General features: G+C 34.0%; 2 protein-coding genes across 2 annotated transcripts; both read left to right on the top strand.

The window, feature by feature from the left end:
• The first annotated feature begins 1495 nt into the window (after nt 1–1495).
• LOC120010599 lies at nt 1496–2347 on the top strand. Its single transcript, XM_038861380.1, has 2 exons — nt 1496–1742; nt 1845–2347. The coding sequence occupies exons 1-2, from the start codon at nt 1496–1498 to the stop codon at nt 2345–2347; spliced, it is 750 nt and encodes a 249-aa protein (XP_038717308.1).
• Nucleotides 2348–11736: 9389 nt separating this feature from the next.
• On the top strand, nt 11737–12465 carry LOC120004539 (17.5 kDa class I heat shock protein-like). Its single transcript, XM_038853906.1, has one exon. It carries the CDS (start codon nt 11860–11862, stop codon nt 12322–12324), a length of 465 nt encoding a protein of 154 aa, XP_038709834.1. The 5' UTR covers nt 11737–11859; the 3' UTR covers nt 12325–12465.
• The last annotated feature ends 2475 nt before the right edge of the window (nt 12466–14940 follow it).

Genomic DNA, 14940 nt, shown 5'->3' with positions numbered 1-14940 from the left:
CTCTTTCCCTAATTATTTTTAATGACTAAAATAATCTCCATTGACTTTATTAGAATTTTGAATTAATCATTATAGTTATTATTCTTCTTCTTTTGCGCGACTGAAACTCTGGGAATCTTCTTCTGCCTAATTGATCTTATAAGTTTAATCTTCCATCGATTTCGAATTTCTATTATGATTGAGCTTGCGATCCTAGTTGTTTTAGATCTTATCCGTGTTTGATATTGGTTTCGTATCACGTATGTGAGTTGAGTTGGAATTTTTTGGTTTGATTTATATAGATGTTGTGATTTGATTGTTATGGTTTTACTCTATCTGTGTTTGGATCTACATTATTCTTTTGTTTCTGGTTTGTCATTCATTTATTCTTTGATTTTCTTTATGTTTTGCATTATTCTTTGATTTTGTGTTTGATTTACAGTAATTTTTGATAGTCATACAAGTATAATGTAGATACAATTCTTGTGATATTTGTTCTGGTTATGATTTTTCGAAATTTTACATGTTTGTTTGTTATGTTGTTTGTGTAATCTGTTTGATTTTGTGATATGTTCATAATATATATGTTTGTAACATATATATTATCTATTTTGTTCAGGTTTAATATTTTTCATCTGGAAAAGGATTCAGGGAATCGTAATGTCAAGCCCTTCTATTCTAATGTTTAATTTTGGTTCACTTAGTGCTATGATGACAATGAATCCTGGGTTGACTTTCAATAGTTTGGTGGATTTTGTTGTTGTAAGTGGAGTTTTTTGAATGTTAGAGATGTGAGTTTTGTGTTCTCTTTACCTAGTCATTCTCAGTGTTTGCTTGATAACGATGAAGATCTTAGAAATATGTTGTTCATTGCTAGTAACATTTCATTGAGTTATATAGATATTTTTGTCAAGCAAATTAGTTGTCCAGATGTTAGTAACTTCAAAGGAAGTGGCTCTGTGGACACTGGTTCTATTAGTGCAGTTGTTGAGAGAATAAGTAATAATACTGAGCAAGAGGTTTCAGATGTTGATTTTGTTGCGGCTTTTGGTTCTATTGGAGGTAAGACTTTACTTACTTCTTCTTGGGCTATTGCAATCAGACACGTAGGTTAATGTTTTACATGTGGTGTTAATGATTTTCATAATTCATTGTCTAGATTTGGGTTGAGGTTGAATTTGAATAGAAGTTTATCAAAAATGACAAGTATAGTGTGACAGCTGAGTGCAAGCAAAGGTATCTGAAAAGTTGTGAATGGAGAGTTCATGCATCTATAGAAAAATCAAATGATTTCTTTTATATTAGATTTTTGAATAATGTGCATACATGTGGTTCGGCTATTCATACATCTAAAAATGTTCGTATGAGCTCTAGAATTATTGCGGACATCATTGGTAATCGAGTTTCTAATGCTCCATTACTTCGCCTAGTCGATGTTATCAAGTAGATTAAATCTGATTATGGATTAGACATTAGCTACCACAAAGCATGGTATGCTGCGAAGAAGGCAAAGGATATGAAATTTGGAGAGCACAAGTATTCTTTTGATTTGCTACGATTTTACATTGATGAAGCTAATAAGTCTAACCCTGGTAGCTGTTTGGATATGGAGTTTGATGAGACTAGTGGTTGTTTTAAGAGATGTTTTGTTGCATTTGATGCGACAATTTCCTATTTCAATTTTTGTCGCCCCATCTTATTTCTTGATGGCACATTTTTGAAAAGTCGTTACAAGGGAAATATACTTTCAGCTACTAAACAAAGTATAGTGTTAAGTCTTTCTCATTTGTTTAAAATCTGTTCAGATTATATCTGTTAATTAAAATGTTATCTGATTCATATTTATCATCTGTTCTTTTATGCAGGTTTATTTATGGTTGCTTTTGTAGTTGTTGTCGCAGAGGGTGAAGATAACTGGACCTGGTTTCTCAGGTTGCTTAGAAAAATTGTTGGCGTAAGTAGAAGAATAACTTTCATTTCAGATCGAAATTATAGGCTCCTTCAAGGTGTTAGAAATGTTTTTCCAGCAGTAGAACGTGCTTATTACCTTAATCATTTAAATAGGAATCTTAAAGATAAGTTGAAAGGACATCATGCTTCTTTTAGGGAGATGATTGTGAAGAAGTTTAAACAGTGTGCTTATGTTCCGAGTAAGACTGAATTCCATGACCGCTTGCAAGAGCTTTTATCTATGGATGGTGATCGCGTTGCTAGTTTTATAGATGAAGCTCATGTTTGTAACTGGACGAATGCTTATTTTATGGGTAAACGATATGGTGAGATGTCTTCAAATGCTGCTAAGTCTTTTAATTCTCAAATATCTGAGTTTCGTTCATTGCCAATAACAAATATGATAGATATGATTTGATTGAAGCTCATGAATCAGATTTTTTTAGAAGAGAAGATTCTTCTACATAGACTACTTTTTTATGTCCTTCGATGAAGAAAAAAATCCAAGAATCTTTGAGGGAGAGTTGTGCTTGGATTGTTAGTTCTTTAAGTGTTGATGTGGTTGAAGTTCATTCATCTCCTTGTAAAGTTGTTAATATTGCAAGATGAGAATGTTTATGTGGGAGATGACAGATAAATTGTTTCCCTTGTTCTCATGCACTTGCTGCAATATCTAAGAGTCGAAAACTTCCTTATAATTTTGTTGAAGAGTATTACCACGCTTCTTCTTATGTCAGATGTTATTCAAAGTCGATCTCTCCAGTTGTTACAGTATGGAAAGAAGACTTTAGTGAAGAAGATGTTCTAGTGATTCCACCTCATACGAGGAAACAGCCTGGTAAACCTAGGAAGAAAAGAATTTCATCTATTGGTGAGACTATTCCAAAGAATATTAGAGTGTGTTTGGTATACATGTTTTCCAACTGTTTTCTGTTTTTAATTTCTGGAAAATAGAAAACGCTATGGAAAACGCGTTTGGTTGAAGGATTTAGAAAACACAGAAAATGAAAATCATTAGAAAATAGAAAACGATGAAAATACGTTTTCTAAAATGGAAAACACGGAGTCTTCCGTCTTCGTAGCTATCTTTCATTTCTCCGTCTTTCGTATTTCTCTTTGGGCGTCGCTCTTGCGATCCTTTTCTCCCTCCCTATCTTCCGAGACCATTCTGAGATGTTGGATCTACAAGATGTTGGTCTCATAGATTTTCATAGATCTACAAGATGATTTGTGATCGTGAGGCTCATCAAACCGCTCCCTCCTAGTTTCACCATCGTGCGCCTTATCTCTGCTCTTATTCTCTTTGTCATCCCTCGGCTCATATGATTTCTCACGCTTGTACTCTCCATCTCGAAAGCTTTCTCGAACCTCACGTCTGGAGGATTTTTTGCGAGACTTCTCCTGCTTCGAATCTCGTTCCGATCAGCGGTGCCTTTCCTCCCGGTCTCGGGTTCGGTGCTTGTGGTCATGGTCATGGTGTTCTTTGGTTGATTCACGTTCTTCCTGGGATTGTTTGCAGGTAATCATCCTTCCAAATGTTTTTGGTTACTGCAACTTAGGATCTTGCTTTTGGATTACTGCAACTTTCAGATTTCTCTTTAACCACTTTGTTACCAGCAGACCATGAGTGTAGTACCTCAAAAGGAATAGAACTTTATACAATTACCATGTAAGTATTTAATCCTTATTATACAATAACTGAGATAGAAAATTGGACTATCCCTATTTTATGAAAACAAAAATGCAAATGTTTGAGGATATATTGTCGACTGAGCATCAGTGTATTCTCTATTTTATCAGCTTCATGATAAAGGGTGTGGAAATTGACGGTTGTTTCCATGGGAGGATTGATGGGTTGTTATGGTTTGGGGTTGTGAGGGTTGTGGAGGTGAAGAGAGTGGCTTGGCTAGCCATGGCCATGGACTCCTTGATTGAGTTTGTGTTGGGTGTTTGTGATCATGCCTTTTGATGTCTTAGAATTTTGTGTAGGATAAAGTTGATTTTGGGCTGTCCACACTGCCTGTTCTTGTAGATTGTAGATTATTTGTTCTCTTAGTTGTTAATCTGTATGCATCAATGATCCAATGTATTTTCATATGTTAATCACAATGGTTAAGAGATGTCTTTGTCTGTTCTTTTTGTTGCTGAATATGCTAAACCCTTTTGTTTTCTTAGCTGTAGTGCAAATCGTGGCTTTTTTTTTCTGTAAGTTTTTGTGTTCAATTTTTCCCAAATTGTCTCTGTCCCTGGATGTTTTTTTTCCCTTTAATTTATGGGGTTTTTTTCAGTTCTTCAAGTCCTTGGGGTTTCCTTCTTTAATCTATCAGGATATGTCTAACTTTACTATCGTTCGTTTTCCTTTGTAGACTTATCTAGATATGGCAAAGCTTTTAGCTTTTTATTTATTGTTTTGGATAAGCAAGCTTTTAGCTTTTGTTAATGTAGTCTCATTGCTTGTTCAGTCATTTTTTTGCTTCATGTGCTGGAGAAGATAACACGCTAAATGATATTACTGCTTGAAAATAATCACATACCATATTTTCAAGAACTTATAGAGTAGAAAAAGATCTCATTTTGTACCCATAATTTATTTCGACGTGGTAAGCATTGTGTAATTCTGCTTGTTTTAGTTAGTGAGTTGATCATAATGTTGTTTTGTAAGTCAACCTTGTTTTGGCTAGATGCAACGATATGATATCTGTTTAAATGAGAAATTTGGCTGCAGTTAACGAGGAATATGTTCGCTTGAAATATAGAAGTTAAGCCACCTATTGAAAAGAAAAATATAGAACTTTGGTCGATGAACGAGACGGTGACTTGTTTTGTTATCTTTACTTTGAGCTTATGTTGCTATGGACTTTTGACATTTCTACTATGCTTCCACCTTCTCCTGATTCAAGTCTTTGATGTCTTGTTATTGCAGATTGAGAGAACTTCATACACTAAAGGGTCATGTAGAATCAGTGGTGAGGTTGAAGGTGCTTGACATCGACACAATTCAACAAGCATATACAATATGAAAGAGAACCTTGTGGAGCATTTAGTACAATAACTAGAACATTTTGTGAACTGATAGTGTAAGAAGTGTAATACAACATCATATTTTGAGTGATCTTAAAACGACGGCAGTCGATTTCTGCTACTGTGCTGCTCTTATCTTCATTCTCTTTTCTGCTCCTGCATTGTTGCGCACAAATGCTCCCAATTGGGTTGTCGGCTTATTTTGTTGTGGCAGCTGACATTTATATTAGTTGGGTGGTTGATCCAGTTTTCATGGTTTCATAGAGAGGATTGAATCTTAGTCTTATTTCACTATAATGAAGTTAATTACCCATCTCAATTATCAATTATGGGTAATTAAACCCTGAGAAATAGGAAATAACTACTTAGAGACATTTTCTTAAGTAAAAAATGTTGATTCATGAAAATATTATTGGTAAATACATAATATGTTTAATTGAAAATAGAAAACAATTTTTCAATATTTTAAACCAAACATGTTTTCTATTCTTAGAAAATAGAAACATAAAATGAAAATAGAAAACAAAAAATGAAAATAGAAAATAGAAAATATTTTCTAAACCAAACGCACTCTTAGGTGTACCAGATGTGGGAAGTTAGGTAACCACAATAGGAAGAGTTATAATGTTGCAATCTGTATCTCTTATTTGTTTATTTTCATAAACAGATACTATTTCTTTTTGACAAATTTTTTATCATTTTTTTTGTTATTTGATGTTTGATTTAGGATTTTAATGGAATTTATAGTGATATACATAAAAGTATATGCAGTTGACGATGATTTAGTCTTAAATTTAAGATTTAATTGATAGTTATGTTGAATAGATAATTTTGTGGTGAAACAGATATAATTTTCATGAAACAGATATAAAAGTGTATAATTCTAAACTGACATTAACGTAGAATATATATTATACTCGTCAACTGTTTTTACAAAAAGGATTGAAATATATGAGATATTAAGTTGTTTTTACACCACATGGTAGTTTCATTCATAATTGGTTGTCCTTATTTTGTAAGACTCCAATGTCCAAGTCCTTCTGTCGTCTTTGAGCTAGTCGTGAATGACATTTGATCTCAACTGTAGTTGCTCCTTCCTTCTTGGTAAGTTTCCCCTTGATTCCTTGGTGGGTCATCATTTGTTTGAGGATGTAATAGCATATAGCACCACAATGAAGACTGAGCCAAAAAATTAGCATTTATTAAGTGGATTATAAAGTTATTCTATTATGTTTGTTTAAATTCTAAGTATGGATATAAATGGATATTGGACATGTTATCTACTTGTCTTGGGCTCACTCCTTGAATGATTGGTTTTTCTAATGTATTTTTGTGGGATGGAAACCTTTCGATGATGTGGGATATCTGTTAAATAGCAAATGATACAATGTTATGAGTTTTTGGACAGATATAATGCTAAACAGATATAATACTAAACAGTTAAAGTTATCAAAACAAATATTACCATTTGCTCTGCATATTTCAGGTAATGATCAGTTGTTGATGAGGTTCTTCGGGATAATAAATTATAATGTATCCATTCTCTTTCTTCTGTGTCATACACCAATAATGTCCAGTGGTTATTGTTGCAATTCAGGGGGAAGAATAAGTATCTGCAATCTGCTCTCTTTTCATAAAAGATCTTGTCCACTTGCATATCCAACAATCTTTCATTCTTGGTATTCACCAGATGCTACAAGATTATGAATATATCAGTATAAAATATGAAGTAATATAGAATTGAATAATATTTTAAATTTGTTATATGTTACCAAACATAGGCTGTTGAAGACATGTGATACACCATCATGATGCTTCCATATGAGAGTTTCAGATCGATTTGGCTGTCTTGACATCAAGATTTCTAAAATTGAATCCATTATCTGGAATGAAAAAAACACGTGAGTATAAAACAATTTATATTGGTTAATGATATTTAGAACATTATACTTATCAAAAATATTATATGTTAACTTACTCCATTAGAAAATTCTCTCTCTTCAATCAATTCTACAATGTCTTCGAATGTTATTGTTGAATAAGGCCCTTTACCACCCCATACAATTGCGTTGTCAGTTAAAAAATTATCTGTTTAGCAAAATATTATATGTTTCATTATATAGAAAAATCAATGTTGATTGAGTCGTTCTTACCCATCTCCTTCATGCTTGTATATTTGTTTCAGTTTTTCCTTGTCACCCTCGGACAGATTCTTGTACACTTGCATTCTTTGTGTCTTTGCAGTAAAAGTCATTTTCGACTTTTTTGTCTTGATTTTGTCTGGAGCATCGTCTACATCAACAAAATCATCATCTTCATTCTTTTCTGTTTTCTATTTAGGCATGTTCCTCTTTCTTCAAACATTTTCCTTTTCATTTCTTGACACCATTGCATATGTGTAGGCAGGATCCAATTTCTTTGACCTTTGTTTATGCTTTATGTTTTTAGTCATCGACCTGAGATTTAGTTCTGGTATTTTTGCTTCTTTATCTTTTTCATCTCTTTTCACCAGCTGTGCCATTGCATCAAGGACATCTCTGAATATCTGCTCGTAGTCATTTTTACAGCTCTCAATTAATTGTGAGAGTTGAATCTTAATTTGCTTCAGATTTTCAAGATTTTTTTCTATCTGTACACACTTTTCAATCTTTGAATTATCTGTTTCTTCATATGAAGAGTACTTTTGATGTCTTTGAGCTTGATTCTCTTTTTTCAGCACTTCATTTTCTTCTTTCAGGATATCCATTTTTACAACAGCTTCTTCCTTTTCACTTTTTGTAGCTTCAACTTCATTTTACAGGTTGGTAATTATTCTCTCATTCTTTTTCATCTTGTTTTCCATAATCTCTATTTTATCCATTTTTCTCACAAGTTCTATATCTTCTGCATCATATGCATAATCATATTCCTCTGAATTACTTGCACTATTTCCATCATCTTCTTCCTCTTCAGCTTTATCATCTTTTTCTTCACTTTTTTCTTCACTTTCTTCTTTGTCTGCCTCTTCTTCTTGCTCTTCTTCTTCTTCTTCTTCTTAATCATTATCTACCTCTTCTGTTTGTCTTCCTTTTTCTTCCTCTTTTTTTTCTTCCTCTTTTTTTTCTTCTTCTGAATTTTCATCTTCTTGATCTTTATCTTCTGAATCTTCGTCATCTTCTTCAGATTCCTCTTCTTCTTGCAAATTTAATTTCTTAATTTTCAATATCTCTATTTTATTTATTGTTGGTGTGAGTTCTTTTTCATTTATCTGCATATTAAGGAAAAAAAAGATAACATTTTCATCACACAGATGATATTTCAATGAAAACAGATAAGATAAACAGATAACATTTTCCTCAAACAGCTAACATTTCAATGAAAACAGATAACATTTACCTCAGACAGATAATATTTAGGTGAGAACAGATTTAATTGTATAAGATAATATTTCGAATACATATTACTTCATGACAGATATAATTGCTAACCTTTTTCTCAGATATCTTAGTAAGACAACTTGTTGCCACAACTTTATCCAACTCTGAGATGTCCCATTTAATGAACCTTGGTATTGCGTCTTTCTTCTTTGGCTTTATCAATGTTGAGTGCTCACATAACCAATACTAGAAAATAAAGAATATCAAAATTTACAAGCATACTGAAATATTACTTTTAAACAGTACTAATAAGGTTAGTTTTTACTTACCAATAATGCAATTGTGCAGCCATTTACAGTGTGTAATTTTTCAACATTCTTTTGTATTGATTTAAGTAGTGCTTTGTGGATTGCTTGTGGCCAATTCTGTCTTCTCATCTTCGCAAAGTCTTCAACATAATGAATAATGTTCCAAGATATTTGCGTTCCAGTGGTTGGGAACAATAGGTAGTGGCATGCATAGATCGACAATATTATTACTACATCTTGTGCATCTTGTTTCGAATTCCCCTCATAACAAGAAATGTATGCTTTTTCAACTCTGAAACTGTCAATTTCTTTAATGTTTTGAATCTCCTCTTTATGAATTCAAATTTTTGTCTTGCTTCTCTTGGCTTCCTATTAATGTTCATTTCTTCTTGACCCGATGGCAAACCAAATATTAGTTGTATATCCCTTTTGCTTATCATCATCTTCTTTCCCCCAATAATAAATTTCTTCAGTTTCATATCATACGCTTGAAGGATCCTCAGAACAATTGTGTCTGATTTGATGATTTTTTTAGGAAGATCATCATTGATGAATGGCTTGAACAAATTCCAGAAAACTGTCTTCTTCAACTCATTCTTTTGATTAGTCCCCAATTCAAAGTCATTGATCACTCTCTTTAATGCCTGGAAGTTTGATCTGTATTATACATTGTAATTTAGACCTAGTTCCATAACAACTTCTTGTATCTTTCTAGCCTTTGGGTCTCTTTCTGAAAAGGAACACAGATATAGTTGAATAGATGATTTATGTGCAAACATGTACTATATGCAAACAAAAATATGAACTTTGTACTGAAGAAATTTTTTGCTTAATATATGAATTAGACTTTCAATTCCCAAAACCAATCGTAAAATCAATCAAATTAAAATCTGACTGGGCTTAGTCTCCATCATGAGCCCTAGTAACTTACTTTTAGTCAAAAATCTACATATAGTATCTGTCAATTCCCAGAAACAAACATAAAATCAACCAAATAAGAACTTTGTACTGAAGAAATTTGTTGCTTAATATATGAAATAGGCTTTCAATTCCCAGAAACAACCATAAAATCAACCAAATTAACAGTATATTAAATGGAAATTTTGACATATACCATATGATAGATACAATATGCAGATTTTTGAATATACTGAAGAATTTTTTTGCTTAATATATGCAATAGGCTTTCAATTCCCAAAAACAACCATAAAATCAGCCAAATTAACAATATATTAAATGGGAATTTTGACAGATACTATTTGATAGATACAATATGTAGATTTTTGAAGATATTGAAAATAATAAAGTAAAATCATGAAAACTTGAATGACTATATGAATATAAATGACTATATGAACAAGAAGAAGCAAAATTAACATATGGATTATGAAAAAGAACATATATAATTAATAATGGGTTAGGTTTTTGTCGAGTTCGAACTTACAACCAAACCCTAAATCAACATATATAATACAATGTACGTACTCTTTACTACCTTTTGTTTGCGCTTTTTGGTTGGTTTGTCCATTTTGTAGCTGTGTGAAGAGAGGTATAAAGGTTGATTTGCTTGTGAGTACTTTTTTTGTTTTTGAGAGAAACAGAACTAGACAAATCTGGCTATAACTTCTTTGGTTGATAATGGAGGAAAAATGCAGTCGATGGTTGCATGAATCGACGGTTGTGGTTGCGGCGACGACAACGGCGGACTGTACGGCATGAAATCATGATTTTTGTCGATTTTCGATTTTGGATACTTACGATAGAAGCTTCGTGAGGAAGGTAACGTCTTTGTAGAGGTATTTTCGTCAAATAAATTCAAATGTACTTTTTTGTAATGTTTTTACCTAGGTTGAGAGTGTGTGGAAGATGGGCCCCATAAATTGTCCATATCAATAGTCTATGTAAGCGGCCATGTCAGCACTGGGATAATTACTGGGACGCGTATCATTTTGTAATTTTTGTTGTTTGGATACTGGTATAGAAAACAAACATGGATATTCAGAACACAACAAAAAAACGACCTTCATCTAAATGTGCCCAATTTTTTTTGTCTAAGAACCAGTTGACACAAAATTCGTTATTTCCCTAGTTAATTTTGCCTCACGAGTAAACCTCAGTCTAAATGTTGGCCTAGGTCCTAATCAAATCACACATTAATTACTCAAATTCACCTATCGAGATCCAATTCGAATTTTCATCTTAAGGCACATTCGGAAAAGGAAAATATATATCAGAACTGAACATCAATATCATCTGTGAAACATAAAGTGCCCTTACCTTTTTTTTCCTTCTAAGAACCAATTCTTCGTTCTTTCATATGACACAAAATTAATGATAATTGCTTTAGCGCAATTGAAGTACAAAGAGTTCAATTGTCTTCATAAATCCTGCTAACATGATGCTTTGGAATTGCTAAACTGTTCTCATAAACGAACTTTTCACGTTTTTGTCCAATTTCAAACAAAACTTGGTGTTTGTGCATTCTTTTGGTACGAAATATTCTACCAAAGCTATGTTGTTGATAAGTCTTGTTAAATCTGAGGTGGGGTGTGAAAATCTTTTTTTAAAAAAAAATTTTAATTTCACCAAAATTGAGGTGTAATTTGAAAATAGTGAGGTTCATGGTGCTCACCACCACTCTCTTTTTGTTTAAAAAGCCCAACATAAAACTTGTTAATTGGGCCATTAACGAAATAGACCCATTACGTGAATAAAGAAACCGAATGCCCCATGAACCTCTGAAAATCGAGTCCATAATTTATTTAGCAAGGAAGTCTTTTTTTTTTTTTTTTGAGAGGTCAGATGACCTGGAAGAATTCATTAGCCCAAATCTGGGCAACCAAACTGGAGGCCTAAACAAGGCACTTGTATCACCAACAGGTGGATTACAAATCAGAAATTAAACAACTTATTCAAAGTTAAGCTAATTGCAATAAAGCAAACCAACAAAACCTGTAATAACTAGAATTTCACTAGTGATTAACGTCAGGCACACACCTCAACTTCTCTGTCATCACTATTGTCTGAACTTCATTGGGGGCTTCTTAGTCTTAAAAATGAACAAAAGATTCAGGAAGTGACTAGAGAGTTCCTTGGCAACCCCAAATCGGTCTTTCGTGAAACTACTAGAGTACCCCCCGCATCCATATAAATCCCCCTACACTCTTCTCTTCACGCAGCAGTGACAATTGAGTTTGAAATCGTGCGAAGTTCAGATCAATTAGGGTTCAATTGTTTGTGCAAAAATGTCTTTGATTCCAAGCTTCTTCAACAATCGACGGAACAGCGTCTTCGACCCCTTCTCTCTCGACGTTTGGGACCCCTTCAAAGACTTTACTTTCCCTTCCACTTCTCTATCCCATGAGAATTCGGCATTCGTGAACACTCGCGTGGACTGGAAGGAGACGCCGGAGGCCCACGTGTTCAAGGCAGATCTGCCGGGGCTGAAGAAAGAGGAAATAAAGGTGGAGATCGAGGATGATAGAGTGCTTCAGATCAGCGGAGAGAAGAGCATGGAGAAGGAGGAAAAGAACGACACTTGGCACCGCGTGGAGCGCAGCAGTGGCAAGTTCATGAGGAAGTTTAGGTTGCCGGAGAATGCCAAGTTGGAAGGGGTTAAGGCTTCAATGGAGAACGGTGTCCTCACGGTAACGGTGCCAAAGGAGGAAGTGAAGAAACCCGATGTCAAGACTATTGAGATCTCTGGCTGAGATTAGAAATGGTGTCGTATATAACTCTATGTAAGCAGTATAATGCAATAAAGGTTGTCTGTGGATGTGTGATTGTAGTTTGGTGATGCATGAAGTTGTAATGATTAATGAATGGTGGTGGTGTGTGGTGTGAATATGCAATGTAAGATTTGCAGTTTCTAATCAGACCAGTATATTGGTACTTTCTAATTTCGAGTCTGTTGTGTAACTGAAACTACTGGTATTATATATGAACATGAATATGTGATATTCTTTAAAAAGACCACAACTTTCTCCCAATGAATAGGTAGGATTGAGACCAGGCCAGCCATACATGGAATAACTGGGTATATTGCTTCTGTGAAGGAAAATCGACAGAGTATAATTATGAACCAAGGCAGACAGAAAGCATACAAGGAAAATAAGCTGTCGACTCTGGTGAATCACAAACAAATGTGGAAATGTATTCCATATATTGAATCGAAACAACCATGAAAAATGTAATAATAGTTTCCATGAAAAGATCAAAAGAACATCAATTTCAAAGTGGTGCTAGCTACCATCTTAGATGTTGCAATGTTGAAATTCTGTACTGTAAATTATCTGGATCAAGTTTCACATAGGCATTACGATAAAAAATAATAATTTAATATCCATAGACAACGGAGACCATGCTTGCAATTCGGCTACCAGAGCTGTGGTCATCACCATCTACAAAGATTTTCTGAAGTACAATGCAGTATATGGCAGTACTTTATCACAACTGTCAACCCACATTTAGCTTTTGTTTGATAGATGGTAACGCCTTGACCGGCAAAGTAATGGACATGGCTGTCTTCACTTTGTCAACACCCTTGGCAGTTGGCTCCTTACGTGAAAACTTAGGGACATTGACCATAAATTCCAATAATCATGACAGCAATGAATAATGACAGCGAAACTCCTAGTAAGATCATGAACAAGGAGCAGGGAATGGTCAAAAGGATGAACATAGGAGACTACAACATTCCTTAAATTCACACATGTATATATACACACAACTGCACCTACAAAATGTTAGGGGAAGATGGTCTTCTCCTACAAGATTCACAGCTGAGAGCACCAATGCCTTTGGTGCTCCATGCAAAACCTGCAGCATCAATGACAGATTCATTTACATGGGCAGCCGCTCTCGGCAGCTTCTAAGGCAGATTCATCTTGTTCTTGTTTATTGGTAGAGTAATTCAAGGAATAATGAAGTCATGAAGTCGTACAAGATTCAAATGCAGCAGCAGCTTACGAGAATAATACATATTGAATGTTATCGATCTAGGTAACTTGACGAGGTCGCCAATGTCTTCCTTTCTTTGTAATGTTTTGTTCAACAAGGAAAATAAAATGCAATAAATAAATAAATAACCGGGCTGAATCGACTATGACTTTTATTTGCTTTCTTTCCTTCATTAAGGTTTCCAAAAACAGAGCATCCATGTCTTACACCGCATCATATATCCTCAGAATTCAGAAGTTCTAAAGGCAAGGGAAAGGGAAGGAGAAAAGATACTTACCTTTGAGGAATCGCAGTAATTCTGTCACCTTAAAGAGCAATGTTACTTCTTAAGCACCCTGACATTCAAGCAATCATCTGATCCAAAACTAGTGCTGATAAGAAACTCGAAAAAAACTAGCCACTGCAAATATATACCACATGATTAGGAACCTAATCATAACTTTTCAATCAAAATATCAGTAATACATATTACAGCATCCACAAGAAATTTTGTATATGATGAATAACCTGCCTATTCTTTTACCATAGAATAAAGAACACTGCCAGCGTTCCAATGGAGACCAATAAGAAATACCAATAAGAGCATGATAAAGAATTCCGCTAATTCTTTCGCTAACCTACGCCGGCAAGTGTAGTAGACAGACTAACAAATAACAAGCAATAGAATATAACTTAACTTACAGTCAGTCAAGATCCTACAGCAGCCAATGCAAGATTATTTTATAACGGCAGCAAAGGCAAAGACATCATTAAGTACTGTCTGACGTGCCTTTAAGCAATAAAGCTTCAATAAACCACCAAAGGGGCTCCGATCAATATTCGTTCACAGTTGAGACATGAAATTGGAAAAAAAATACGTAATCCTGCCATCAGGGGCGGAGATAGAAATTTTTTTAAAAAAAATTAATATATGTAATATTGTAATTTCTTTGTTATTTGTTAAAATGTAATATGTTTATTTTTATGATTGACTATTTGAAAACTTTAACTAACATTATTTTGTCTGCTTAGTATGTTATTTTGGTATGTAATTGTTTATCATTATAGAAAGTGTGACCCCGGTGACAATGCATCCCAACTCCGCCACTGCTTGTCGTCGGTGTAACGAGTGCTCCCTCATATGTAAGGTTTTGTAATAGTTATTGAAGCTTACTATATTCTCTCATAGAAAATGAAAGGAAAATAGAAATAATTGAATCATTCGTAAAAATAATATAAATTTGCAAGTCGGATGGACATGGTGCTTCTTCATAGTTGAGACATGAAAGTGGAAAAAAAAAAAGGCCTAATCCTGCCGTCGGTGTAACGAGTGTTTCCTCATATGTAAGGTTTTTTAATAGTTATTGAAGCTTACTATGTTCTTTCAT

Source organism: Tripterygium wilfordii, chromosome 2 (genome assembly GCF_013401445.1).
Source record: "Tripterygium wilfordii isolate XIE 37 chromosome 2, ASM1340144v1, whole genome shotgun sequence".
Classification (NCBI taxonomy): Eukaryota; Viridiplantae; Streptophyta; class Magnoliopsida; order Celastrales; family Celastraceae; genus Tripterygium; species Tripterygium wilfordii.
This window is presented reverse-complemented; position numbering and strand designations above follow the sequence as displayed.

Excerpts from the sequence above, each read along its gene's own strand:
- LOC120010599 (XM_038861380.1), top strand. The coding sequence starts at position 1,496 with ATGAAATTTGGAGAGCACAAGTATTCTTTTGATTTGCTACGATTTTAC. Across the intron at positions 1,743-1,844 it reads ACTTTCAGCTACTAAACAAA|GTTTATTTATGGTTGCTTTT; the intron begins GTATAGTGTTAA and ends TCTTTTATGCAG.
- LOC120004539 (XM_038853906.1), top strand. The coding sequence starts at position 11,860 with ATGTCTTTGATTCCAAGCTTCTTCAACAATCGACGGAACAGCGTCTTC.